Genomic DNA, 27500 nt, shown 5'->3' with positions numbered 1-27500 from the left:
ATATTCCCATTATGAAGCAAGCTGAATAATTTATCAGTTTGCCCAGGACTAATCAACAATAAAAAAAAAACCTAAAATAATTAAGAATAATGTTACAAATTAGCAACGATGAAAGAATAAAATTGAGTCAATTGACCAACTGAAAAGTGTAAAAATAACTTAGGTATTTTTCTTTTTATGTAAGGGTAATTATTTAGTTTGTGTTAAGGTATAATGAGTTTTGATCTTATCAGTTGAAAAGTGTTAAGTAGCAGCTAACGAGCAGTTATTCTTTTATTTGATTAATGGTATCAGTCATTAGACTGTGGCCAAGCTGGGATACTGTCTTCAGAGGTTTTGAAGTCAATCATCCTGACCTCTCTCTTTATTTCAATTTAGGAGTTAATTAATTAATCTATATTTTACTGGTTGCTTCATTCACCGTTTGACCCAATATCTGTGTTGTTTTGACTGGTGGTGTTTTCAATAGATAAACACAAACCCCACATACACGTATGTTGTTTGTGTAGATATATCCAGTAGCTTATCGATACTCTAGGGTTCCTCTGAACAGTTCAACAACAGTTGGCTCTTACACATGAATAGACTAATATGTGTGTGTGTTTGTGTATATATAATTACACATATATATACATACACACACACACACACACATACATACACATAGATATACACACCCAAATATATACATAAATACACACACTTCTAGATACACATCAAGCAATATATTACTGGTGATGGCATATAACTGGACAAAATATTACTGTCAGGGGAAAAAACGAGTGGTAACCATTTGGTCAATAATTTATTGCATGAGGATTCAAAAATAAATTGACTTTATTATTTATATACAGGGTGCTTTTATTTTTGACTGGTGGACAACTTATACACACACACACACACACAGAGCATACATCTATATACATTCTGTCCACAATGTATTGGCTAACTCAAGGCTACAGAAGGCACCTGGCCAATGTATTGTGCAGTGAGATTCAAACGGATAGCACATGGTTGCAAAACAATATGTTTAAAATTTTCGTAATTTGTCAGTGTTAATAACAACAATGGTGTCTACCATCATGACAATTAGCATTATCAGTCAATGTCCTTTGTCAGCTAATTAGTCTGAACAATTAGTTCCATCATGTTTTACACAACGAAGAAAATAAAAACAATTTGATTTGCCATTCAGGTAGATTAACCCATTGATATCGTGAGTGCAACACCCTAACCACTAGGTGATGCCCCTTCGTAAGACAAGTCCCTTACTTGCAAAACATGTAGGGGTTAGCAATTAGGAAGGCATCTGACTGTAAAATAATGTCTCTATAATAAGTTTTTATCCCACCTATACCAGCAAAGAAAAAAACAAACAAACATAAAACGTGTATTTCATTAAAGAGATCATTGTGAAAGCAGTAAGCCTTTTAATACGTATCCACCTAAGACTGTTCTGTGACACAAACTACTTGTTTTAAAGTGATTTGAATTAAAACCTTTCATTAAAATTTTGTATTAATTTGTTTAAAATACCAGCTTAACAATGACAAAAGTTGTTTTACTAAATTCTTCCTTATTTTCAAAATTAATTGAAACAAAAGGGTTAAATTTAGTTTTAAGAACTCACATACCTATTTCATAATATCTTTGAATCTTGGGATAACATATTCATAGGTTGTTAATCATAAAATAAAATGTAAACCAAAACCCAAACTTGGTAGGATTTAACCTTTGCGTGACTCAATTTCCAATGAATAGCTTGCTTATGTGTTTCAATTAATTTTCAACAAAATCAATACTGGAGAGGATTTTAGTAAAACATCTTTAAGTTTATTTATTGGTATATTATGCTGATGTTGACCAAATAAAATCTCATGATAGTATTCATGTTATAATGAGATTCTGATTGAGATTTTAATTTAAATATCAACACTTTAGTATGGACAGTCTCAGGTGGGCTGGTATTAAGAGAGATTAAACCAATAATCCAGACATGAAACTTAAAACTCTGTAGTGTTTACTCTGTTGTTCTATTGATGCCAACTTTGCAAAAATAAAAATAAATTAAATATCATCGTCGTTTACGTCATAGCAGTTGCAACTTTGATCAATTATTTGTTCTTTAATAATCTATAATGAAACAATTATCGTCATAAATCAGTGATCTTATATATTTATAACTTTATATTAACATCTTGAAAAACAGAGTTTGTAACTTTCTTAAAAGACAAATTTGCTGTGAATTTATAACACTTCAGATTTTATAAAATTGCAATTATGATTCAGAACCCAGGCCCCATTGCAATTAACAAACAATTTTCATGATTTGTTTAAAAAGTGAAAAAGGAATACTAAAGACAAGTGGGAAATCACAGATTTTTAACAGTCATTTAAAACCACTTAAGTAGTTTTACAATATTCTTTACTAGATTTACAATTTATTTCCATCCGTTTTACAAACTCATTCTGCATCACACTGAAATGTTTACATCATTCACTTTCCTCCAGTGATATTACTTTGAAGCATGATTCTGTTACACTTTACCACAAACACACACACTTTATCATAAACACAACACACTTGAAAATACAAACCATCAGAAACTTTCAAGAGAACTAAACAGCAGAAGGGCTTTAGAGAAAAAAAGCCCCACTCATGCAACTGTTTTGGCCCTTAACTTCTTACATTCTAAAGAGGCCAGGCTGCATCCAGATCATGATTCCTGGGTATCCTTCTACTGACTCTTTTTAGCCACTTGGATATTGGAGACTTGAGCATTTAAGCCACTTGGAGATTTCATCTAATTGTAACTCTACTCAGTCGATTCAGCTTTCAAACTTATACTTAGAGAAAAAATAAAGTTGGTTGTCATGGCAGCAGTGGAACATCAACACTATCACACTGATTCACACCAGAGTTATTTCTGTTAGCGTTAAGGAAACTGTAGTAACAAACCTGACTCCTAGAGGTGTAGGTGTGTCAACTTGGGCAAATGTCTTCTTCCATAGCCTTGGGTCGACCAAAGCCTTGTGAGTGGATTTGGAAGATGGAAACTCCTCCATTAAAATGAACAATAAAGAAGTATTCTTCCATTTGTTTTAGCTATTATGGCTAAGATCATGCTGGAGCACCATCTTTATATAATGATGGCACTATGTCAGTTGCGATGACAAGGGTTCCAGTTGATTCGATCAACGGAACAGCCTGCTCGTGAAATTAACATGCAAGTGGCTGAGCACTCCACAGACATGTGTACTCTTAATTTAGTTCTTGGGGAGATTCAGCATGGCACAGAGTGTGACAAGACTGGCCCCTTTGAAATACAGGTATAACAGAAGCAGGAAGAAAGAGTGAGAGAAAGTTGTGGTGAAAGTGTACTTTTAGGTGTTTGTGCTCAATAAACACTCACAGCACCTGGTCTGGGAATTGAAACCGCAATTCTACAACCACGAGTCTGCTGCCATAACCACTGGGCCATTGTACCTCCACATCTTTATATAATAGACTGGGATTGAAGTGAAAACAAATGTAAATTGAGATGATGAAACTTGTTGGGAAGTATCTTTGTAATTAATAATTAATTTCTCCCAGTGACCTTTGACCACAAGTCAAGAACATATGCTTCATTATTGAGGTGTTGTATTCCATTACGGGTGTTAGATATTATCAGATACACTAATCCAAGGACTGCAGATCTTGTCATATACTTTGCAGTGATCAATACTTTACACAGTATCATTCTATCGTCCATTCACTAAGTGTCATTCTGTCAATAAACAGTAGGTCAACTGCTGGCTATAATATGCTTTAACTTTATTTCCAAATGGAAGGATATATCAGCGAGCAACTCCTATCACTTGTCTCTTCATCAGCCATAAACATGCAATAATTTTTCTTTCTCTTTTTATCTGATCTTTCTCGGAAAAAAATCAGTTCTCTCCACAGTTGCTGTTACTGTTGCTTCTGAGTGAGTAGACTTATGATTGAAAGTTTTACAGCTCTGACCACGTTAAGTTTTAGGGTTCTCTGGGAGGACTATAAAATATATATGGTGTTCTATAAAAAGATAAGATGTAATTTGAAGGAGATTTGGCTGTTATTCGCAACAGATAGAATTACCACACATAGTAAAGGTGGTGAAGCATTTTAATCCCTTTTGATACCAATCCACCTGAAACTGACCCTGAAAGAAAGGCAGTGTATGCCAACAGGAATATGGTAACAAAGGGATTATACTGGTAGGAGTTTGGTAGTAACAATAAGAACAAAAGACCTTTTGGTGGCACATTGACACTAAGGAAAATAAAATATTTTAGATTTTATTAATTCACAGGTGACTTTACAAATTGTTACGGTAAAAAATTTTTTTATGGGGGCAGGAGGTCGGATTTTTGAGATTTTGCCACATTTTAAATTTAAATGCATCTGAGAGGTTCAGCAGTTATGATTTTAAGGAGTGCTTTGTTGGGTATTAAGAATGATCTGTTATAAGTACATTTGTTTATTTGTTTTACATCTGTTTGTTAATGCTTGCTTGGGTTGGACAAATATGTTGAGATATTGCTTTACAGCTGGCTGATCTTCCTAATGCTAACCCCCACGTTTTCCCCTTAAGAAACCTCTTACTCCATAGTGATTTAAAGTCACAAAGCAACTGAACGATATGTTGACAGGAGAAGCTGACAACAACCATGCCTGTTTCACCTTCATCCAAGGGATCAGAGATGAAAACAAACACAAAGTTACATATATAAGTGTATATACATCAATCTTATTCCAGTTTCTGTCCACAAAATCCATTTTACAAGAAATATATGACAAGGAAGGTGTTCAGAAGCACTCTTTGGCTGGGAAGATTTATGGTTGTTTTTAAATCTAAGATCAGCCATCATTGAACAAACTAACGGTGAAAGACTTCTACTTGTGCTCATCATTTCTTTTTTCAATTCCTAATTCCTCCTTCCATATTACTTCAGCCATCCCATCTCTGCCCATATTTATCACAAACATTATCTACATCAACCTCATCATTTTTCATGAATGCGCAATGGACACAGAAATAGCTACTTTCTACAAACCAAACCATTAAGACAAAAAAACAAAACAAAACCTACACAAATATCTCTAGTAGATATAATTCTAAGATATATTCTCTAAAAGTAGGCAAATGGTTTTCCAGTAATAATATCTAATCTAATAGAATATAATATTTAAGTAGGTTAAAACAAAATGAAAGTTTGTAGTTATGAGGGACTTTAGCTATTATTATACCAAGGGATAAACATTGATTTGCCTTTCATATTTATCTAAGACAATGTAATGCCGAGAGGCATAATTTGTTACCGATTCTCTTTGAGATTTAAATAGTGCAATGTGAATGTCATCAGTCACAGCACAAATTTTAAGCCATCTTTGAATTGAGTTGCAATAAATTTGCTTCATTCATGCAATCATAATGAAACCAATCTTCTCAAAGATGAATTAAAAGGCAAATCAAAGAAAATAAGACTAGACATTAACAATGTATATATATATATTATGAATAACCTTCTCTACTTCTCTAACTAGAATGTTTCCATACATGCGATGGAACGACACCAATCTAACAGAAAAGACAGTGAAGCAATGACTACAATGAAACATGTACAATAAATATTCCAAGAAACTTGGTGAATAACAGCTTGTGCTACAAATTCTAGCTGTAATGCTTATTCTGCTAAAACAGTATTGGTAGGTATTGGTGTTGCTTTTAGATAATTTTCCAGACTAAATCACACCAGCTAAACAGTCTACTAAATATCCCATTACCTTTACTTAAAGTAATCGGCTTCTTCTACTTTATCTCAACTAAGATTCTTTGTTTCTTTCCTTCTTTCTTCATTTATTAGCTTCAGCCGTTATATACAATAGACTTAACATATGTGAATTCTCCATATAAAAATAACATCACTAATTTTTTTGTCACATACATTATTTTCTATATTAGCAATGCGATGGTTGTGTGGTTAAGAAGTCAATATTGAAACTATGTGGGTTTTTAGGTTCAATTCCCTTGTGCAGCACTTTGGACAAGTGCCATAGCCTCAGGTTGATGAGTACCTTGGGAGTGGATTAGGGTAGATAGGAAATATGTAGAAGCTTATTGTGTATATCTGTGTACACACATATACACTCACACACAAAATGAAAGCAAGTTAAGAGAAATAATTCTCAGAGCCCAGTGGCATGTATTTGAACAAATAAGAGTATAGATATATATATACATGATGATGATGATATATATATATATATGTGTGTGTGTATGTGTACATATCTATCTATCTATCTATCTATCTATATATATATATATATAAGTAAAAGCGTAACAAGCACAGGCGTGGCTGTGCGGTAAGAAGCTTGTTTCCCAACCACATGATTCTTGGTTCAGTTTTACTGCATGGCACTTTAATCAAGTGTGAGTCTTTGTGTCTGTATTTGTCCCCTATCATTGCCTGACAACCACTGTTGATGTGTTTATGTCCCTGCAATTTAGCAGTTCAGCAAAAGAGATCACGAGAATAAGTATCAGGCTTTTAAAAGAAATTTGTACTGGGTTTGATCCATTTAACTAAAAATTTTTCAAGGCAGTGCCCCAGCGTGGCTACAATCTAATATGACTGGAACAAGTAAAGGAAAAGCATTTTAAATATCAAAAAGAAAAAAAGGAAAATCTCCCCAAATCCTATTAAATGTAAATACATGTTAATGCTATGCTTACCCAAATGTGGGGCCACCTTGACTTAAATCAAAGACTTGCCGAGGGTTGAGTAACCAACAGAACTTGTGCATTATTTTGGCCCCTTGGTTTCCTCCACTCTTTGGATTGATAAAGACCAAAAGGGGTTTAGTTGTCGGTGACGGAATGGACTTCACAATAAAAGTTTTCTGTTCATCTTTATTTTTCTTCTTTTTTAATGATGCCTTTTTTCTTTTTCTCAGAGAAGATTTGAATGAACCCTGGAAGGAAAAAAAAGAAAAGAAACAATGGTTAGCATTGTGACACTGCTATATTATTATGGTTTTGTGTGTGCAACCAAAACCACCTTTAAATCAGAGAATAATGTTAGTGCACGTCAATATGTAGGACTGTGGAAATAAAAGAGTTACAGAGAGGAAATTGATTAAAGTCTGAGTCTTTCGTGACAATAAAAACTCATTTAAAATTACATCCAAAGAAATCAATGTTTGCATTAACAACTTTGAAGCCATTCAATATAAAATGTAACACCTCAGTAAGTTGATGTTATTCAGTTCCAGTTATATAAGAATGGACAATAATATTGTAAAGACATGATCTAGTGGTTAGGGCATTGGCTTTATGATCATCAGAATGTGGGTTCGATTCCTGTTGTTGCATGGGTGTTGTGTGACTGTTGTCATTGTTGTTGAATGAAAATGTGTTTCTTGGGTTGTGTGAAGAAGTATCTAACTACACCCATGAACATTTATATATACATATGTGTATATATATATATACATATATATGTACATATGTATATATATATATATATATATATATATATATATATATATATATATATATATATATATATGTATATATACATATGTATATATATGTATATATATATATATTAGGTTTGGAGATGATGTACAGGTATTATATACTAGAAAAAATAATAAGGTACTCAGAGATCTGGATGGCTGTACATTGACAGATTTTTATTAATATGTCACATGTTTTAATAAATTACATATGTATATATAACTAATTGGTCTTCCATTGGTTACAATGATAAGGGTTCCAGTTGATCCGATCATTGGAACAACCTCTCTGTGAAATTAATGTACAAGTGGCTGAGCACTCCACAGTCATGTGTACCCTTAACGTAGTTGACTGGAGCAACGAGAGAGAGAGAGAGAGAGAGAGAGAGAGAGAGAGAGAGAGAGAGAGAAGTTTATTGACATCAAGGTTGAGCTCTGGGCATATTCTTTTGATGAAAATAAATGTGGGATGACCAGAGTTGGTTTCCTTGTTGGTCTGAAGTGTTTGGAGGTGTTTTTACACTTGATGTGTTTGAGTGTGCAAAGGCAGGGGTGAGAAGGGATAGTTTGGGAGGAGATTAAGCTGCTATTATACGCAGTGCATAGATGGATGCAAAGCAGCAGCAAATGTCGATATATTTACACTTGTAAAATCTCAATAATTTAAAAACACTAATTACAAAATTTAAATCTGTAATAATCTTAAAGAAAACAATCTACACAATATATTATTTAGACTGTGTATTTTGTATTTCCAAAATAATCCTTGAAATAAGTTGTTTTGGAAGAGTCAGATGAAATTAATTTCTGAGAAAATTTTCTTGTTAAAACAAAGCTACAAAGCTGTAGCAACCGAATCTATTGTTAGAATTAACAATCAGTTTAAAAACAATGAAGATGAGACTGAGAGTTGAATCTGGATAATGAGTTTAACTTTAATTCGAATCTATTTTTAAAAAGTGAATGAAATGATAAATATTTATTGCAGTTAAATTTGACATGAACCAGATGAAACTCAAGCAAGATTTTATTGTATTTCATCATTGGCAAACATGCCAACATGCAAAAAAAAAAAAAAAAAAAAAAAGAAGAAAAAAATAAATGGAAAATAAAAATCTTCTACATAAAAATCACTAGCATTTAATTATTTCTTTCAAGAAAATTTTAAAAAATAATAAGTATCAATTCTGAAATTCTTAGATCAATATATGGAATCAAATGTTTCATTAGAATTTTCAGAATTAAAGAAACTCCAATTACTAAGTGAAAATTAAAGTTTACAATTTGTAACATATTAGAAAACGACAACAACAACAATAACAAAACGGTAAATTTCCTTCTTTTAATATCACTATGACATCAATATAAGGCAACAGTAAATATTTGCATTTAATTACAAAGGATGTTGCCTGTTGACTACTTGAATGTAATTAACTACGATACAAAATTTGAACAGAGCATCATTTATATTTTCAATCAATTTTTTTTTCTTAAATAACTGCAGATATTACAAAATTTTCAATTTCGTTTTCAACTTCAGCCAAATGGAGTAATCTGTTTAAGATTTACAAAGTCCTGTTTACGTTTGTGTCTTGTGTAGTGGCTTATTTAAGGATCTCAAATGAGATTTATCTTTGGTTTGGGTGAATGTTATAGAAAATGTAGTCATATATGGGCAAAATAAATCTTTGTAATTTTTGAAACATCCAAATTAATTAAAAATAAATTACTTTGTACTAAACTCTTTTAGTTGGATATAAATGTTGAATTCAATGAGTACGAAACTAAAGTAGGCCAAAGTAAGGCCAATAGTGGGTCTGAAGTATTAGAGAGTTTTAAATCAAAGTGTCTCCACAAGGTCACCCAATCATTAAGAAATAGCAGCCAACGTACCCCTTAAAAGACAGTTTGAAAATATAACCGAAGAGTCATGGTTGGAAAACTTTGATTGGAAATCTGTTCTTCAATGTTAAGATTTTGAGAGATGAAAGAACAAGAAGCCACCTTGCCGGTAGGACAGTTTTTGGTATTGGTTCTTGTAATGTCCAATATCATCTTACATTTCTATATTTAAGAGATGAGGAATTATGTACATTATTTACATTATCTACATTTGACGGATATTTGTCCTCATCTTGTTTGTTGTTAACACAATGTTTCGGCTGATATCAGCCGAAACGTTGTGTTAACAACAAACAAGATGAGGACAAATATCCGTCAAATGTAAATAACGTATCATCTTACATTGTAAACAAAATGGAAAACAAATCTTATTTTTCTATATCTCAATATGATTTGATATATTGAGATGGTGTGTAGTTGAGAATGATAACCAAGGAGTTTCAAAATATAATTTGAAATGTAGAGTTGTAGAGTTGGGGGTTGGTGCTACCTACATGGCCTAACTCACTGATTATATATATTTGCTTTCAGAATGTAATGAAATATGCATTTTATAACCACTGTAAATTAGTAATCTATGTAACATGCACATATACAAATGTGATTGTTTCTTGTAACCTTCTTTTTGGGTTGTTTGATGTTGGAAAACTTCTTTCATACCATTTTCATTCCAGCTATGGAAGTTAAAAGAATGAGTTTGTAGATTCATAGTAATCCATTTGTTAATTTCAAATTTCTGAAGATTTTTTAATTTTATTTATTTTTCTCCTTCCTTCTAGCATTGCTAATAATATTATTATATGTAACCTAGGCAACAACAATGAACAACAGAAATGCATCTTATTCAGGTTTTTCTTTTTACAGAGCAATCTTAACATGGAATTATAATTTGGGTTAGTTAAAAGAAAAATGACTGCTGTATTGTATAAGCAAGATTTAGTTATCCTCTAGCCAGAAGATACCAGACTTAATGATTCAGTTTAAAAGTACAAAGCAAAATACACCTTAAAACACTAGCTAACTATTAAATTCTGTAAGGAATTTTGCTTTCAGGAATTAAAACCATTTTTCTAGAAAATAAAATCCCAAGAAGTTTAGTAAATTAGAGTTTATTTTTAATGATTTTCTAATTCATCAGAAGACATTCATTAGTGTAAATTAAGATTTTATCAACTGCTTCTAAGGTGTTATACATGTATGTATGTATATATGTTGCTTACAAAGACGACATCAAATCAAAGAAAACAAAAACACCCAGCAAAAACAAAACAAATATTATCATCAAATCTTTTTGTTAAGAATCAAAATAATTTCAAGTTGAAAATATTGAAAATTATTTTATTTATGGCTAGTTTATTAGATTGTTTTTTTAAATTCCCATAAGTGAATCTTAGCATTAAGTCAGTCCATAAATTGTTTCACATTAAACTAATATTATTAAAACTTCTAGTCATTCCCATGTTCCATAAAAATAAAAAAGAAATAATTATAATAAAATAAAAACAAACACAGAAGAGAATGACATGATTTCATATGTTATGAATCAGTCTCACACACACATACACACACCTTTGTGTTTATCTTGGCACATGTTGTCAGGTATGGCTGTGTAATTAAGAAGGTTGTTCAGAGCAAGTGGTTCTGGGTTCACTTCCAAGGTAAGCACATAGGCAAATGTTTTCTATCAGAGTCTCATCTCCACTCACGAGGCTTTGGTTAGCCCATAGCTATAGGAGAAGACACTTGCCCAAGGTGCTGCACAGTGGGACTGAACCCAGGACAATGTGGTTGGTAAGCAAGCTACTAACCACACAACCACTCCTGTGCCTATGGTCATTGTATGGTCATTGTATGGTCATTGTTTAATCATTGAAACCTGTAAAATAACAATTCTCTCTAATCTATCCACACGGTACCTCTTTGTGTCCAGTTGTTAGAATAACCACAGAGTTTAAAAACCTTCAAATGTTATGTTTTTCAATATCTAACAAAAAAAAAAAACCCAAAAACAAGCTAGATGTTAATACTATTGAATAATAATTTATGTGAAATCCATTAAACTAATTTTGGAAAATATCTATAAAAGACAAGCCTTTTCTTGAGTATCAGATTGTTATTAAAACAAGATTTGAAATACTATTATTATTTTCTAGTTTTAACAATTCATTCATAGAAATAAATGTTCAGAAAAGAGACATTATAGAACGTTTACTGTATGAGAAGCTTTCGATATAATCTCTCAACAACAACAATATCAATAATAATAATAATAATGATAAAAACCTTTTATTTTAAACATATAATATTGGATGACAATGGAATAGTAATTTTACATAAAATGTACATTTATGGCAATAGATGGAATTATTAACACATTGTAACAATTTAATTTATATTGCTAGTATTACAATTTCCTGCCGGAAACAGAGCAAGAGATTTAAACTCATAATGGTGCTATACACACACACATATATAAATAAATATATATATATATACAGACATATATATATATATGTATATATATATATATATATATATATATATATATATATATATATATATATATATATATATATATATATATATACACATATACATATATATATATATATATATATATATATACACATATATATATATATAAATAAAAGATAAATATATATATGTATAAACACACACACACACACACACACACACACACACACATATATATATATATATATATATATAAGCGCACGTTAAACGACGACGATGATGATGATATATATATATATAAATATAAGATGTATATATTAAAATGTGTAAAATAGTATTAAAGATATACCAAATTTTCTAGTCTTTGTTTTAATATCTGTTTATATATATATATATATATATATATATATATATATATACATATATATGTGGGTGTGTGTATATATATGGCCATTTTGAGTCGAGTTGAGAAAAATAAAACCCAAATAATGGTTCACATGGTAGTTTGAAGAAATTTAAAATGATGCAATTTATATAATGTAATTTGTAGTGGGTGGATGGCAGGAACTGGTAGAGTGTCGGACAAATATTTAAGTCACGTCCTGTTACATTCTGATTCTATATATTTTTATATTTTTCAATGATAGGATTTACTTTGCAACTATAACAATAATGAGTTTTGAGACAAATGATTGCTGAATCAGTCTTTATTGATGTTTGACATTAAGAGTGTGTGTGTGTCGGTGTGTGTGTGTGTGTGTGTGTGTATGTGTGTGTGTGCTCTCATGTCTACAAAGCTATTAAGAGAGTGAGTAGGTGTTGTATACAGGAATTACATAAATACAAAATTGCTTTGATTACTATTGATTTTTTTTTTCAAGAAATTCAATATTTCTATAAAGGAATTGTGATTTTTCAAATAAAAAAAATATTTTGTCAATATAATCTGAAGTGTTTGCTTGTTATATGGTGTGCATGTGTGTATATATATATATATATATATATATATATATATATATATATATATATATATATATATATACATACATGTATGTATATATCCATACAGACACATATATGCATGCAAATATACACACATACATGCCCACACACAAACATATATATATATATATATATTTCAATGTCAATAGTTTGTTTTTTTAAAAATAAATTTGTATTATATTCTCTCTTCCTTTCTCAATAAACCCAAAGTAAACTTTCTAATAGAAGACAAGAAATAGAAAATTTAAAGAAAAACAATAAGTTAGTTAAAAGAAACCTATTTTCTAAACTAGAGTTGAAATTGAGGGTACTGTGTAATCGATAATGCAGTCACTTACCAATCAATAGATATGTGGTTCAAATCTTGTCAGTGAACCTGCTTTGTTATCTTTTGTTGTTTTTGATTAATGCTTAGAAGAACTAATATCATTTAGTAAACATTTTAGTATCTAATTTAAAATGTTCAATTTTGTTAATAGCTTCTTAAATAGCTTTAAATCTGTTCAAATGAAGAAGGTTTCACTCGTCAGTTATTGATGTTAATTTTGATAAATAGCAGAAATAATTTCGTGATATTACTTTTCAATCTATTTAAAAATTAAGACTGATTAAAATTCAAACCAGTAAAATACAATAGTTGCATGTCTATGGAACATTTTTGTGTGATTAAGAAGTGTGCATTATAAATCGCATGAGTCAAGGCTCAATTCCTCTTCACAGCAGCTTGGGCATGTAAATTCCTTTTTAGAATAAATTGGGGAAATACACTGGATGGAAACTGTGCAGAAGCCTGTCAGAAGTGTGTGTGTGTGTGTGTGTGTGTGTGTGTGTGTGTGTGTACGTGCATGCATGTGTATTATTAGCAATCATTATGAAAAAATCAATGCGGAAGGTGGAGGCACAATGGCCCAGTGGTTAGGGTACATGTGTCTATGGAGTGCTCAGCCACTTGAACGTTAATTTCACGAGCAGGCTGTTCTGTTGATCGGATCAACTGGAACCGTCGACGTCGCAAGCGACGGAGTGCCAATAACAACAATTGTTTACATTCAGCTATGTCTCTCACATCTTTTATCTGTTACTTGTTTCAGTCACTGGACTTTGGCCATGCTGGGGCATCAACTTGAAAGGTTTATCCCAAACAAGTTAGTACTTATATCCTAAGTTTGGTACTTATTGATCACTTTTGTAAAACTGTAAAAAAGTTACAAAGATGAGAAAAAAGCCATCACCTGTTGTCAAGAGAGGGTGGGGGATGAACACAAACAAACACATACACACACATATATGTATACATATACACAATGGGCTTCTTTCAGTTTCCATCACCCCAAACCACTCACAAGGCTTTGGTTGGCACAGGGCTATAGTAGAAGACACCTGCTCAAGTTACAATACAGTGAAACTGAACTCAGGACCTTGTGGTTGGGAAGCAAACCTCTTTCAATACAGCCACACCTGCACCTGTTTACCTTTCAACCATTTCTGAGGTCAATAAAATGCATAAAATACAAGGACCAGTTTACATGACTAAAACCACAAAAGGTAATGCCACAGCATGGCCGCAGTCTAATGAGTGAAACAAGTAAAAGAAACCAAAAAGTATTTGATATATTATTTTATCTCTTGATGACAGATTGAGCATTTCGTCTCTATGATGGAACCTCAGTTTATGAATTTAATTTGTTCCTGAAGGCTGTTTATCACATGAAATGTTTGTAAACTAAAACTGCTTTTCTCAGGAAATTCAAGAGAAGGTGTGGCAAATTTTAGCAGGGATGGTCACAGAGTAAAAGCTAGACAGCTAACGACACTCTCCCATTGATACTTCCAGCTTGGCACCAACCATTGTTGCCTGCATCCAAAGAAAAGTTGGTCTTGTAGCCAATCAAAAGGAGTCATCATTGCCACAAAATATATAAATAATTAAATACGAAAAACGAGGAAAAGAAACTCTTATTTCCGTTATATAAAGAGAAATATATAACTTTCCAATAAGTAAAAGTTATTGATTGTCCTAAACTGATAATGGTTTGTGAAAAACAGTGTGAAATTTGCCTTGGAATAAAATAATACCTGAAAAATGGGGAACATCTTTTTTTTCCACACAGTGATGGAAATTGGTGGCTATTTATAACTCATCTACATAATAAGTGAATTTGATAAAAAAAAAATGCTTTGACTAAATCTAAGTCTAATTTTAATTACAGAAATTATGAATGAATATACTGAAGAGAAATGAATACATGAAATTATGAAGAAAATAAAGAAAAATCTTGTATGAAAGACAAAATTTCAGTATTTCTTTAAATGAGTTCATTTCCAAACAAACTGATGTCTGCAAGAGCTACATAATCTTATAGAGTTTCTTAGTTTACCATTGAGTAACATTAAGTAAATATAAGGCAAATCATTTCAACTTCTTGGAGAGGATTATCAGATTGTTATAGGAAACGTTGCTCAAAATTATTTTGAAGTCTTGATACCAAAGTGAGGATGATGATGATGATAATAATAATAATCCTTTCTACTATAGGCATAAGGCCTGAAATTTGGGGGCTTGGGACCAGTTGAATACATTGACCTCAGTGTTTCACTGGTACTTAATGTATTGACCCCGAAAGGAAGGGAGGCAAAGTTGACCTCAGCAGAATTTGAACTCAGAATGTAGTGACGAGCAAAATACCACAAAGCATTTCATCCAGTGTACTAACGATTCTACGAGCTTGCTGCCTTAAAAATAATAATAATAATAATAATAATAATAATAATAATAATAATAATAATAATAATAATAATAATAATAATAATAATAATAATAATAAAATCATATTTCTGTTGAAATATTCTGCCTTTATTTCAATTAATTTTGAAAAAAACTAAAGAATTTAGTAAAATAACTTTGCCATTATTAAGATGGTGTTTAGAACACAAATTAGCATAAAATTTTGATGGACGGTTTTAATTTCATAATAGATCACTTTAAAACTGAAATTTTCTATCGGAGAACCAGAGGTTTAAACCATATGATATTAAGCTGCTTGAGAACGCTTCTGGCTTTATGACTCAAACTTCTAGTTTTAAAGTGGTCTAAACTAAGACCATCCATCAAAATTTCATATTGATTTATGTTCTAAGTTCTTATGAAACAACAAAATTATTGCACTAAATTTTTCATTATTTTGAAAATAAATTGAAAGTAAGGGAGAGCATTTCAACAGAGATATGGTAACAAAAGAGTTAAGCTACCAAATTTTAACACTATTTAAAATGAATTATTTCTGTCTTAAAAGCCTTTCTTCTAACATGTAACCCAAAACTCTTTTTAATGCCTATTACTATACCATATTTAAATTCTTTTTTAAAACATTGTTTTATCTATATTCCACTATTATTTTTGTCTATATTGTATTATTAGTGTGTTTATATATCTATATATCTATATGGCCATGTATATTTTTTATATCTTTAATGTATCAATATATGTTTCAGTTCAGACAATCTTTATTTTATTCTAATTAAACCCGTATATGCATGTGTTAATCGTAGACAGCCTGATTTGAACTTTTTCCATTCTATCCACTATACTTATCTAATGGCGCAGGTTTGACTTGAGTACTTCTACACTATGTGTTTCATAAGAAAATTATAAAAAAAAAATATATATATATATATATACACACACACACACATATATGCACACATATATACACACACACATATACACATACACACACATATATATATGTATACACATATGTGTATCAGAGAGATTGATTTCTGTGTTTGTTCCCTCACCACCAATTAACGAGTGTTATTTGTTCAACTAAAATTCTTCAAGACAATCTTCCCACATGGGACACTATTTGTCCAAGAGTTGTGACCGACAGATAACATCAGCAATTTGAAAAAGCAATGGAAACATAATTTTCTTTGTTTCATAAAAAGATCAATTGCCACCACACCATTGCTATAATTATGTTACTAAAACCGCAAATTATGAGCTATACAAAAATACAATAATTGATAATTACAACAATTAATAATAGTATAATTAATAATTATTATAACTGGTAATTAGTCGTAAGTATTTGCATGCTCATAGTTCTACTTTCTCTTTATTAGGGAAATTGTGCAAGGAGCAGCTATTCAAGGGCAGGACAGTTGTCCTATGAAGGGAATTATTCAAGGTTATTTGTCCTTTAGGAGTAATTGTGTTAGGCTAATTGTGTTAGGCTAATTGTGTAAAGCTAATTGTGTAAAGGGGCAATTTTCTGGGACCGTTGTCTGATGTAGAAAGTGGGGTCAATTTTCTGTGGGTAGTTGTCTTATGGGTACAAATATCTGGAGGATAATTATCAAGGGCCAATCCTCTAAGTGAAGTCCTTATGCCATTTGGAATATAACAAAAAAAAACTTATATATAGTTATGATGGAAGATTTAGAATTTAAATATGAATACTTTAAAAGAAGTTTCATATCATTGAACGAGAGATGGTCTCAGGTACGAGCTGGTGTCAAAAAGGTTAAACGAAACAACAAAACACTAGAAACCATTGAGAACTATAACAATGATGTTGGATAGATTTCATAAAAGGAAAATAACATCGTTCAAAACAGTTAAATAGTTCAGTCATTCAGTTGATGATTGTCATTATTAAAGCAAAACAAAACTAAAAGAAAAGGCAAAAAAACATTTTTCAACGACGGTTAAATGAACATTTGCAGATAACGCAGTAAACAAAAAAGTGATGTGAAGGAAGATAGAAAGAGAAAGAAACTATCAATACTGGTTGAACTAGATAAAGGAAACTCAATTATTAAAATAAAGAAATGAATAGAAAGATTTAGTGAATATAACATCAATGGGAAAGAGGAAGTGACAGAAATAAGAGATGGGTTAATACAAGAAATCTCAATAAAGACAATGAATTAAGCAATTTCAAAAACAGGAATGCTTCTTTGAAACAATGGTTTATTTAAAAGAAGCTCCAGAATATTCAACAGAATATTAAATAAGGATGATATAATGACTGACAAAAATTGAAATAAATATTTGGAAGACGTATGGAAACCATAACAAAAAGGTATTGTGAATTAAAAAGGAGACTGAATAGCTGGAGAAATTAAAAGTAGTCAGCAACAAAATATATTAACTGAAGAAATAATCTTAGCATAAATGAAATAGATATATAAACTAGGAATTGCTTGCATTAAACTTTCAGCCAAAATACTTTACAGATATACATAAGGGATCTCATCAGAATGCTGTAACAAAGAAATCTAACATTTGGCTGACTATTTCAACCCTTTAACAGTGAAATTACTCTGTCAAATATAATATTTATGTATTCACATTGCTTTGAATTAATCATGCATTCATAGCTCATAGCTCTAAGATTTCAATGATGTGATTGTTTGTTTTTAGAATGACTTTGTAGGGTATGTGTGGGAGGCTGGATCTGACCAGTTTCAATATGAAATGGATAGAATATTTGGGACAGATGTGGGTGGGTAAAATGCTTAAGAGCTTTTATCTCTTAATCACCAACTCTTAATACAGGAGCTTTATGTAACCAGTCACTTTATCAGCTAATAATAACAAGTGAAATCACCCTTGAAATAACATTCTATCATTGTAACATATATAAAAAAAAAAGAATACATTTGGTGATACGGTTCTCCAGATAAGATATTCAAGGAAAAACAGGGAGGATGGTCAAGGCCTGACTCTCTTTAATTATAAGTCTATCTGGTCAGGGAAAACAAAAGGGTAAACATTAGCAGCAAAACATTAACTGTAGATCATTCATTTGTCTATCAACATCATATGAATAATCAACTTCCATATTCTGACATTTTCGTACACCAGTTAAAATGCAAAATCTTACCAAAGAGGCAGGAGCTTATCTTGCTGAGAGATGTATGGATAGAGGGAGTAAGTCCCTTATAAGTAAAAATTTTGCTAAGTTGTTGTCCCTTGCAAGAGAGTATGACCTGTAGCTTGTGCCATGCTTTTTTTTTTGTAGTTGTTTTAGGCGCCTGTATTGCCATGAGCAGATATTGACACTCTCAGCCTTTTTGAGTCTTCAGTCAGTGGAACACTGAGAATGTGAGAGATGGGGGGAGAGAAGAGTTACACCAGTAGTCAGCTGGTACTCATTTTCAGCTGAGTAGACTGGAGCTGACAGGAACTAAGTGACTTGCTCAAGACATAAAATCTGTTGCTCTATCCAGGAAATGAACTGATGACATTTTGTGTTCAGGATCCCAACAACTTAGCCATAGGCCACGTATCCTCAATAAAAAGCAGAATGGTAACATACAGTTGAAGTAGAGTGACAAACAGTAAAACAGCTCATGATTGACTACAAAAATGCATTTGTAAACTAAAAGGAGTCCAAATAGATAGAGTAAAACTAATAAAGGTACTATGTTATCGACGGTGTAGAAAAGTAAACACTTTAGAGCCGAAGATATAAAACTAGCACAATTTCCAATAAGAATAAGAATTTTCTAGAGGGATTTGTTGTCTCTGTTGCTTTTTCATCTAATGGCTTTATTGAAGCAGCCAGCCTACATTTACATCTCTTGTAAACAGACAGCTTGAAAAGTGTATGCAGGAGATGGTAACTAATTAGAAGATTCACTATAAATAGTGTAAGGATTCAGTAGAGACATTTACATGGATATGGGACTCGAGACATGTGTGAAAGCCATAAAAAAAAAAATTAAAATAACAAAAAAGGCAACAAGAGATATATAGATATCTAGAAATCAAAGTACTAAAGCAAGAACATATATTAATAAATACTTAGGAATAAAGCAAGCAGGCAATATTCAGCAAACAGAAGTGAAGGAAGAAATTAAATGGAGAATACTGTAGTGGAATCACATTAGTATTACGAACATGACTAAACATAAAACAAAATAATAATAACAATAATAATTAGTGTAAACACACTAGCTAAACCATTAATTGGCTACAGTTTCAGTGAAAATAAATTGGAAAGTGAGTGCATGGAGAAACATAGACAAGGAAAGAAGGAAATTTATGATAGGATTTTAAATATATCACCATTCTAAATCTTACGTGGGCAGTATGTTCTTACGGTTGAGATAGAGATTTTATTATAGTAGAAGTAAAAAAGAAACTAATATGAGCAAACAATATAAACAGCAATGTTTTCTATACATATCAAGAAGAAAGGAGGCTAGTAGGTACAATAAAATGATTGTTAATATGGAGGTAACTGAAGGTAAGGAGAGAACACTAGCCAAAGAAGTAAGAATATAATGAGACATGAGACAAAAACTAAAAGATATAGGAATTAAGTAAAAGAAAGATGTAAATTAAAACCTCAACGTGGTTGTCAGTATCTGGAAAAAGGGGACAAGGGGCCTGGTGTAAATATGAAAGTGGACCAAAATAACCTTCCAACACACAAGTCGAAAATCCAAAACCAAAGCCTTTATAACACTTGTAGTAGAGTTTATCCACAGAAAAGTTTATCCCTCGAAAGTCACAATTCAATATTTACCAACCACCCCTCCGACCCCCATTTTCACCAGTGTCGCAGTCCCAGAGCTTGCATTTGCAGTTTCCATGCATGCTGCAGCTCTCCTCTACTTGACCAAGCTTTGTGAAGCTGCTGACCAATACCACCTTCTGCTGCCTGATACTCAATTAGGCAGGTAAATTACACACATCCGACGAGGTTAACAGAATTAAATGGATGCCAAGGAGAGATTGCTGTAAAGATCTATTGTTAATTTACAGATCACAGTTGAAAGTTGTTGCTGTTACTTAGCTTCAGTTAGTACTGATCAAACAGACCTATTGTCAAAAGCATTCCAGTTGTGACCATCTAGACTTTTATTCAAATATTATGTAGCTTGGACTATATTATCCAACGATTTCTTTTTTTCTTAGGATGTGGTTTGAGAGAGATTTGGTAGCAATTCTTAGCGATATAAGTAACTCCACAGAGATCTTCTATGCTGAAGCTAGCAGAGAGAAAAGCCTGGCAGGGCATGTACTGACAACTGAGATGTATTCAGGTGTTCTATATTCATGGAGATCAGAATTGCTGAAAGATAGCATCAAAGATGAGTAGATATATTAAATATAACATGAAAAATGAATAATATTGAAAAGAGAAGTATGGATGGACAAAACAGTATTAAACGTCTATTACTGGTTAAACTACTGCACTAAAGTGGTTTTGGACACAGCTGTTTATGAGACAGCTATGAACCACATTTATACGTGGATATCTTTACAACTTCTTGCTGAAAGTAATAACAACTTTGTCTATTCACTTAGTGGAGATGCTTGATGAAAATGGGAGTAGATAAATGTGCAAAGATCAACCTGAAGAAGGGGAAAACATATGCTGTGATACATGGTTAAATAAAGATAGTGAAATTAAAGATTAGATCAAAGTCACCCCTACGTATATATATATATATATATATATATATATATATATATATATATATATATATATATATATATATATATATATATATATATTAATAACTGAACAGGTCTTGGATACAACATTCGAGAAAAAAGTAAAAAATTCAGGCAAGAAATTTATGTACGTAAGATAGAAATAAATGCCAAGAACAAAAGAGATGAGCATTAACCTATTAACTATATTAATAATAAGTTATACTTTTAATGTAATAAATTGCAATATCAGTACATGACAGTGGTAAGAGAGAGAGAAAAGAAAAAAAGCTGATGAAAATAATGACATTCAAAAATCACCACCCAAAAGCAAGCACTAGCAAATTATATTATCACGGATAAAAGAAATAGATTCCTACCTTTAGAAATTTATTATAAGATAGCTATTGTAAGTTAAGTGTGTGTGTGTATATATATATATATATATATATATAGGAAAATGAAAAATAATAATAAGGCAGAATGCTAAACTGGAAGCATATTTTAATATAGATTTCTAACCGGCCTTCATTGCGTAGCAAATTTTCAAGAAGAGGGAGAATGAAAATGTTTTTTACAAAGAAGTACAAAATGAAGAAAATAATATATAACAAAAATAATATATAAAAAAATAAATATACCAATACATTATATTGTCTTTGAGCTTTTAAAGTTCAATGGTAATTCATGTATATAATGGTTGGAAAAATAAGGATGCATGGGAATTGAGAGTTCTGTTAGGTTTAAAAAAAGGGCTAAAAGTTTGTGTTAAGCAGGAAGTGTGGTGTCAAAACAGGAAGTGTGTGTAAGGGGAGATCAAGAAAAGGGAGATGATGTTTGCTGAATTCCATAGTGAATTGAATGCTGGGAACAGACATAAACTTCCTGTTGAAAAAGAGTTCATAACTCCAACTAAAAACATTTGTCTCCCCTTACACACACTTCCTGTTTTGACACCACACTTCTTGCTTAACACAAACTTTTAACCCTTTTTTTAAACCTAACACAATTCTCAATTCTCATGTATCCATATTTTTCCAACCATTATCTACATGGATTACCATTGAACTTTAAAAGCTCAAAGACAATATAATGTATTGGTATATTTATTTTTTTATATATTATTTTTTTTATATATTATTTTCTTCATTTTGTACTTCTTTGTAAAAAACATTTTCATTCTCCCTCTTGAAGATTTGCTTCACAATGAAAGCCGGTTAACACAACCCCACTATTTACTGACTTTATATATATATATATATATATATATATAGAGAGAGAGAGAGAGAGAGAGAGAGAGAAAGAGAGAGAGAGAAAGTATAGCGATAAGTTAATGCTAATAAGTAGGGAACACAAAAATGTAAGAAATATTCTGTATTTTGTGAGAGACAAACAATAAAAAGACAAATATTTCTACAACACTCCAGAACACCATGGCAAGAACAAAAGAAATAGCAGTTAATTTTCCTCAAATCATACCCCCAGTCATGGTAAAGGCTATCTGGTTCAGAAGTTATATACGTTTGTGCGAGTATATGTATGTATGTATGCATGTGTGTGTGTGCATGTATATATATATATATATATATATATATATATATATATATATATATATATATATATAGTATTAGGGAAAAGAACCAAAGTTTATGAACTCATCGATGAGTTCATAAACCTAATACTATATATTAATATATTTTATACTGTGAAGCTTAATTTAATTTAATTTTTAATAAATTGATTTTAATTGAGTCTTTACCTGTAAATTTGGATTTTATCCCTAATATTATTATTATTATATATATATATATATATATATATATATATATATATATATATATATATGTATATATATAAACAAATGCATTTTAAACATGGGACTGATGGACCAGGAATGATTTAGGCTAAACAACAACATCCCCTCCCACTTCCATACAGTCTAGACAAAAACAAACAAAACAAACCAACATATACAGAAAATTAGCAGCAGCAGTATCAATCAGCTCATTAGCTGCTGAACACTGCTGGGATGTAAACGATCAATGATAAGTGCAGAAGAACAGCAACTGTTGCATTGTAACAAAGTCCACTTTGTTGGCTTCTACAGACTGTATAGGCTGTTCAGTGGAGTGAGTACATTTCAAACCACCACACTGGTTAATTATGCAATTAACCAATGTGTGTAGAAATGCGAAGTATGGTTCTTTGTTAGGTGGGGGAGACTCAGTTTATCTGAACGATAGATCTCTAAGTCGCACCTCATTATTAGACCTGGATGCCAAGGGTGTGTTTAACCTGAGATTACTTGGGGGTTACATAACAATTATAACACACAGATAACACAAATTATGCAATGCACACTGCTAATATTGGTTCCAAACTTTGCCACAACGGCAGCAATTTTGAGGGAGGGGCAAAATTGATTAGATTAATCCCAGAGTTCAACTGGTACTTATTTTATCAACCCCGACAGGATGAAAGGCAAAGTTGACCCCAATGGCATTTGAACCCAGGAGAGAAAGACAGATAAAATGCTGCTAAGCATTTTACCCAAAACACTAATGATGCTGACCATTAACTGACCAAAAAACCCTCAGAGAACATCAGTAGAACAGAAAAGAGAGCTGGAGCTAATTAACAACAAAAAACACTAATATCAGTTTCACATTTTGGCACAAGGCCAGCAGTTATGAGAGGAGGGGTTAAGTCGATTACATCGACCCCAGTGTTCAACTGGTACTTATTTTATCAACCCTAGAAGGATGAAAGGTGAAGTCAATCTTGGTGGAATTTTAATTAATTTAGAACATAAATACAGATGAAATGCTGCTAAGCCTTTTCCTCAGTGTGCTAAAACTACTACCAGCTCCCCACCCCCCAACTCACAGCATCAATACTTATCTCAAGCGAACCTCTACGGGATTACTAATCTGGATAAACTCACCCATCAAATTTCTTTTAAATTCCACTTGTCGTAACAAAAGTGAAAACTTTTAGCATTGTAAGAAGATTCCCTTATTTCTCATTTCATTCATTATTCTCCTTCTGTATATTGCATTTTCTTTCAAGACTAATAAATGAGTGGAAAACCAGTGAAAAACCACATATTCAGCAGGGGGCAGCAGACCTATTGTAAACTATATCAGCTCCAACTGACTGCTTTTTATCAGAAGAATTTGGAATTTGAAGGTGTTGGTGAAGGTCTGCATCAGCAAAAAATTAATCCATAAGAGATTTCATACAATTCAGTAAGTTTGATCACCATGGTGATTGATGGTAGCTAAAGTTTCAGAATTTCACTCATCAACTGAGAGTAAGGAAGAGAGAATGGAGGAGGTGGGGGGAGAAAAAGTGGAGAAGCCAAGAAGGGCACAGGCAGAGAAGAGGAAGAGAAGAATAGAAGTGAGGAGAAAGGGAAGGAGAGAGAGGGAAGGATGAAAATGAAAGGAAGAGGAGATAGGGAAAGAGGGAGTGAGAAAAAGAGAGGAAGAGAGAGAGGAAGAGAAAGCTGTTTTGTTATTTTGGTGATTAGCTAATGAAGAAAAACATCAGTGACAACACAGTTTTATTTTTTATATTTTTTCATTACTGACAAAGGGCACACAAGGTGCAAAATATTAAGATTCATCCCTCTTCATGTCAACTGAACTTACCAAACACCTTTATGAACTTTATGGGTTTATTTGTTAAGTCTTATAGGAGGCTACTTATTTTGAGACACGTGAAGAAAAATAACAGAGATTTATGTCTCAATATTGCTCAAAGGATCCATTTGTTACCGTGATTCATTGCAAGAACGATTCCTTTCAATAGAGAATGGAATATAAATAAGAATACCATATTATACACAACAATAAATTTTCCAGTAATTGGTACGTAAGCAGTAAACATAATATATCAAAGGTTTAGCTATTTTATTTTTCTCTCTGTTACCGAACTATAATGAAAATGTTCCTTGATCTTTTTAATATTCATTAAGTAACCACTGTGTAATCTAATGACAGGAATAGAAGTGTGTGTCATGACATAGACATGACTAGGCAGTAAAGTTTACGTTGCAATCATGTAATTCTGGGTTCAATTCAATAATAGAGTACCTTAAGCAAACTTCATCTTAACCAATACTGCATTAGTGAAATTTGTTAGAGAGAAACTATGCAGAAGACCATCATGTGTATTCTCTTTTACTTGTTTCAGTCATTTGACGGCGGCCATGCTGGAGCACCACCTTTTAGTCAAACAAATTGACCCCAGGACTTACCCTTTGTAAGCCTAGTACTTATTCTGTCGGTCTCTTTTTGCCGAACTGCTAAGTGACGGGGGACATAAACACACGAACATCAGTTGTCAAGCTATGATGGAGGGACAAGCACTGACACAAACAACAAACACATACATACATACAATATATATATATATATATATATATATACGACGAGCTTTTATCAGTTTCTGCCTACCAAATCCCCTGACAAGGCTTTGGTCTGCCCGAGGCTATAGTAAAAGACACTTGCCCAAGGTGCCATGCAGTGGAATTGAACCCATTGCAGCACAGGGGTTGAAATTTTCAGGATAAAATATACAGCCAAAAGAGGTAGAGAAACTCACAGACGAAGATGAATTTCAGAGGACCGAGAATTCCATGTAAAATGTAACAGGTTTGGAAAGAAAGCAATTTCATCTGAATGCTTATACTGTATACAATATTTACTCTTATATTGGAAAATACTGTGTGTGCTTATATATATATATATATGTATATATATATATATATATATATATATATATATATATATATATATATATATATATATATATATATATATATATATATATATAAGTGTGAATCTTTTGCTAATATGCAATGGTGAAGGATATATACATCAGCATTGTTTAAAAAAAATGCTTTACAGATGAAGTCCCTTAACGTGTTTGCTCTGCACTGAGCTGTACAGATATCTTCTTGATACTTTCACCTTCAGAAATGCCACAAATCCGTGACTGTTCAAGTGGAAACCTGTAACTTAAAGTCCCATTTTCAGCAATTGCAATAGCAGATGAAATAAATAAAAATCTCACCTTTCGAGGTAATTTGATGATCCAAGATGGTGGAATGATGATGTTACTGTGGACGCCAAGGGTACATTGTTCTTCAAAGTGTCGCATCATAAAGCAAGTGATTTTATTGTGGTAAGCCATTTTGCACCAGGAACAACTGATAGCAATGATTTCCTGCAAAAATAAAATGGTTACATGAAAATATTTTCAAATAGATCATAACGAACTTTTGTTTGTTTATATTAATTTCAGCCACTAAGGCTGTTGCCAAGCTGGAGCACTGCTTTCAAAGGCATTTAGTTAATTTCATTGACCCAAGTATTTTGTCTTATTTTTATTTCATCACACACACACGCACACACATATATATATATATATATATATATATATTGTTGTACTTGGGGATGGTCATATTGCCAGTTTAGCCAATAAAAACACACGCACTGTATATTTGGTGTTAATTTTTTTTTTTTTCAGCTTTATATTACATTAATCTTAATCTTAATCTTATTTCGGCCAGAGTTCTTTCGTCACACTTCTGTGACCTCATCAGTGGTCCTTTGTTTCCTTCTTTCTTATGTGTGTCTCACCTTGCTAACTATCAACACATAAGAAAGAAGGAAACAAAGGACCCCTGATGAGGTCACAGAAGTGTGACGAAAGAACTCTGGCCGAAATAAGATTAAGATTAAGATTAATGTAATATAAAGCTGAAAAAAAAAAAAATTAACACCAAATATACAGTGCGTGTGTTTTTATTGGCTAAACTGGCAATATGACCATCCCCAAGTACAACAACATCTGTTTCAACACACGATTTCACATAAAAAATCTTGCAAAACAAATATATATATATATATATATATATATATATATAACGTTGACCACTAACGTGGACATTCATATATATATATACATACATACTCATATGTTCATATATATTGTTTGCTTTTTTTTCAGTTATAATAGTAGCAATTTTAAATTAATCTGATAGGTTACTTTATACTTATGTAGAGTACAAATTTATTATTCTTATACAAGTATGTTGTTGATAATGACTTT

General features: G+C 31.8%; 1 protein-coding gene across 2 annotated transcripts in view; it reads right to left on the bottom strand.

The window, feature by feature from the left end:
* The window catches only part of LOC106878091 (diacylglycerol kinase zeta-like), a 351530-nt gene that overhangs the window by 81849 nt on the left and 242181 nt on the right, over positions 1 to 27500 (bottom strand). For both annotated transcript variants that reach the window (XM_089366299.1, XM_089366298.1), the window contains 2 exons: positions 26460 to 26612; positions 6762 to 7000 (listed from right to left, as the gene is read on the bottom strand). In XM_089366299.1, the coding sequence (XP_089222425.1) occupies positions 6762 to 7000; positions 26460 to 26612 (392 nt within the window). The remainder of the gene's footprint in view (positions 1 to 6761; positions 7001 to 26459; positions 26613 to 27500) is intronic.

Source organism: Octopus bimaculoides, chromosome 18 (assembly GCF_046866305.1).
Source record: "Octopus bimaculoides isolate indiv1 chromosome 18, ASM4686630v1, whole genome shotgun sequence".
Classification (NCBI taxonomy): domain Eukaryota; kingdom Metazoa; phylum Mollusca; class Cephalopoda; order Octopoda; family Octopodidae; genus Octopus; species Octopus bimaculoides.
This window is presented reverse-complemented; position numbering and strand designations above follow the sequence as displayed.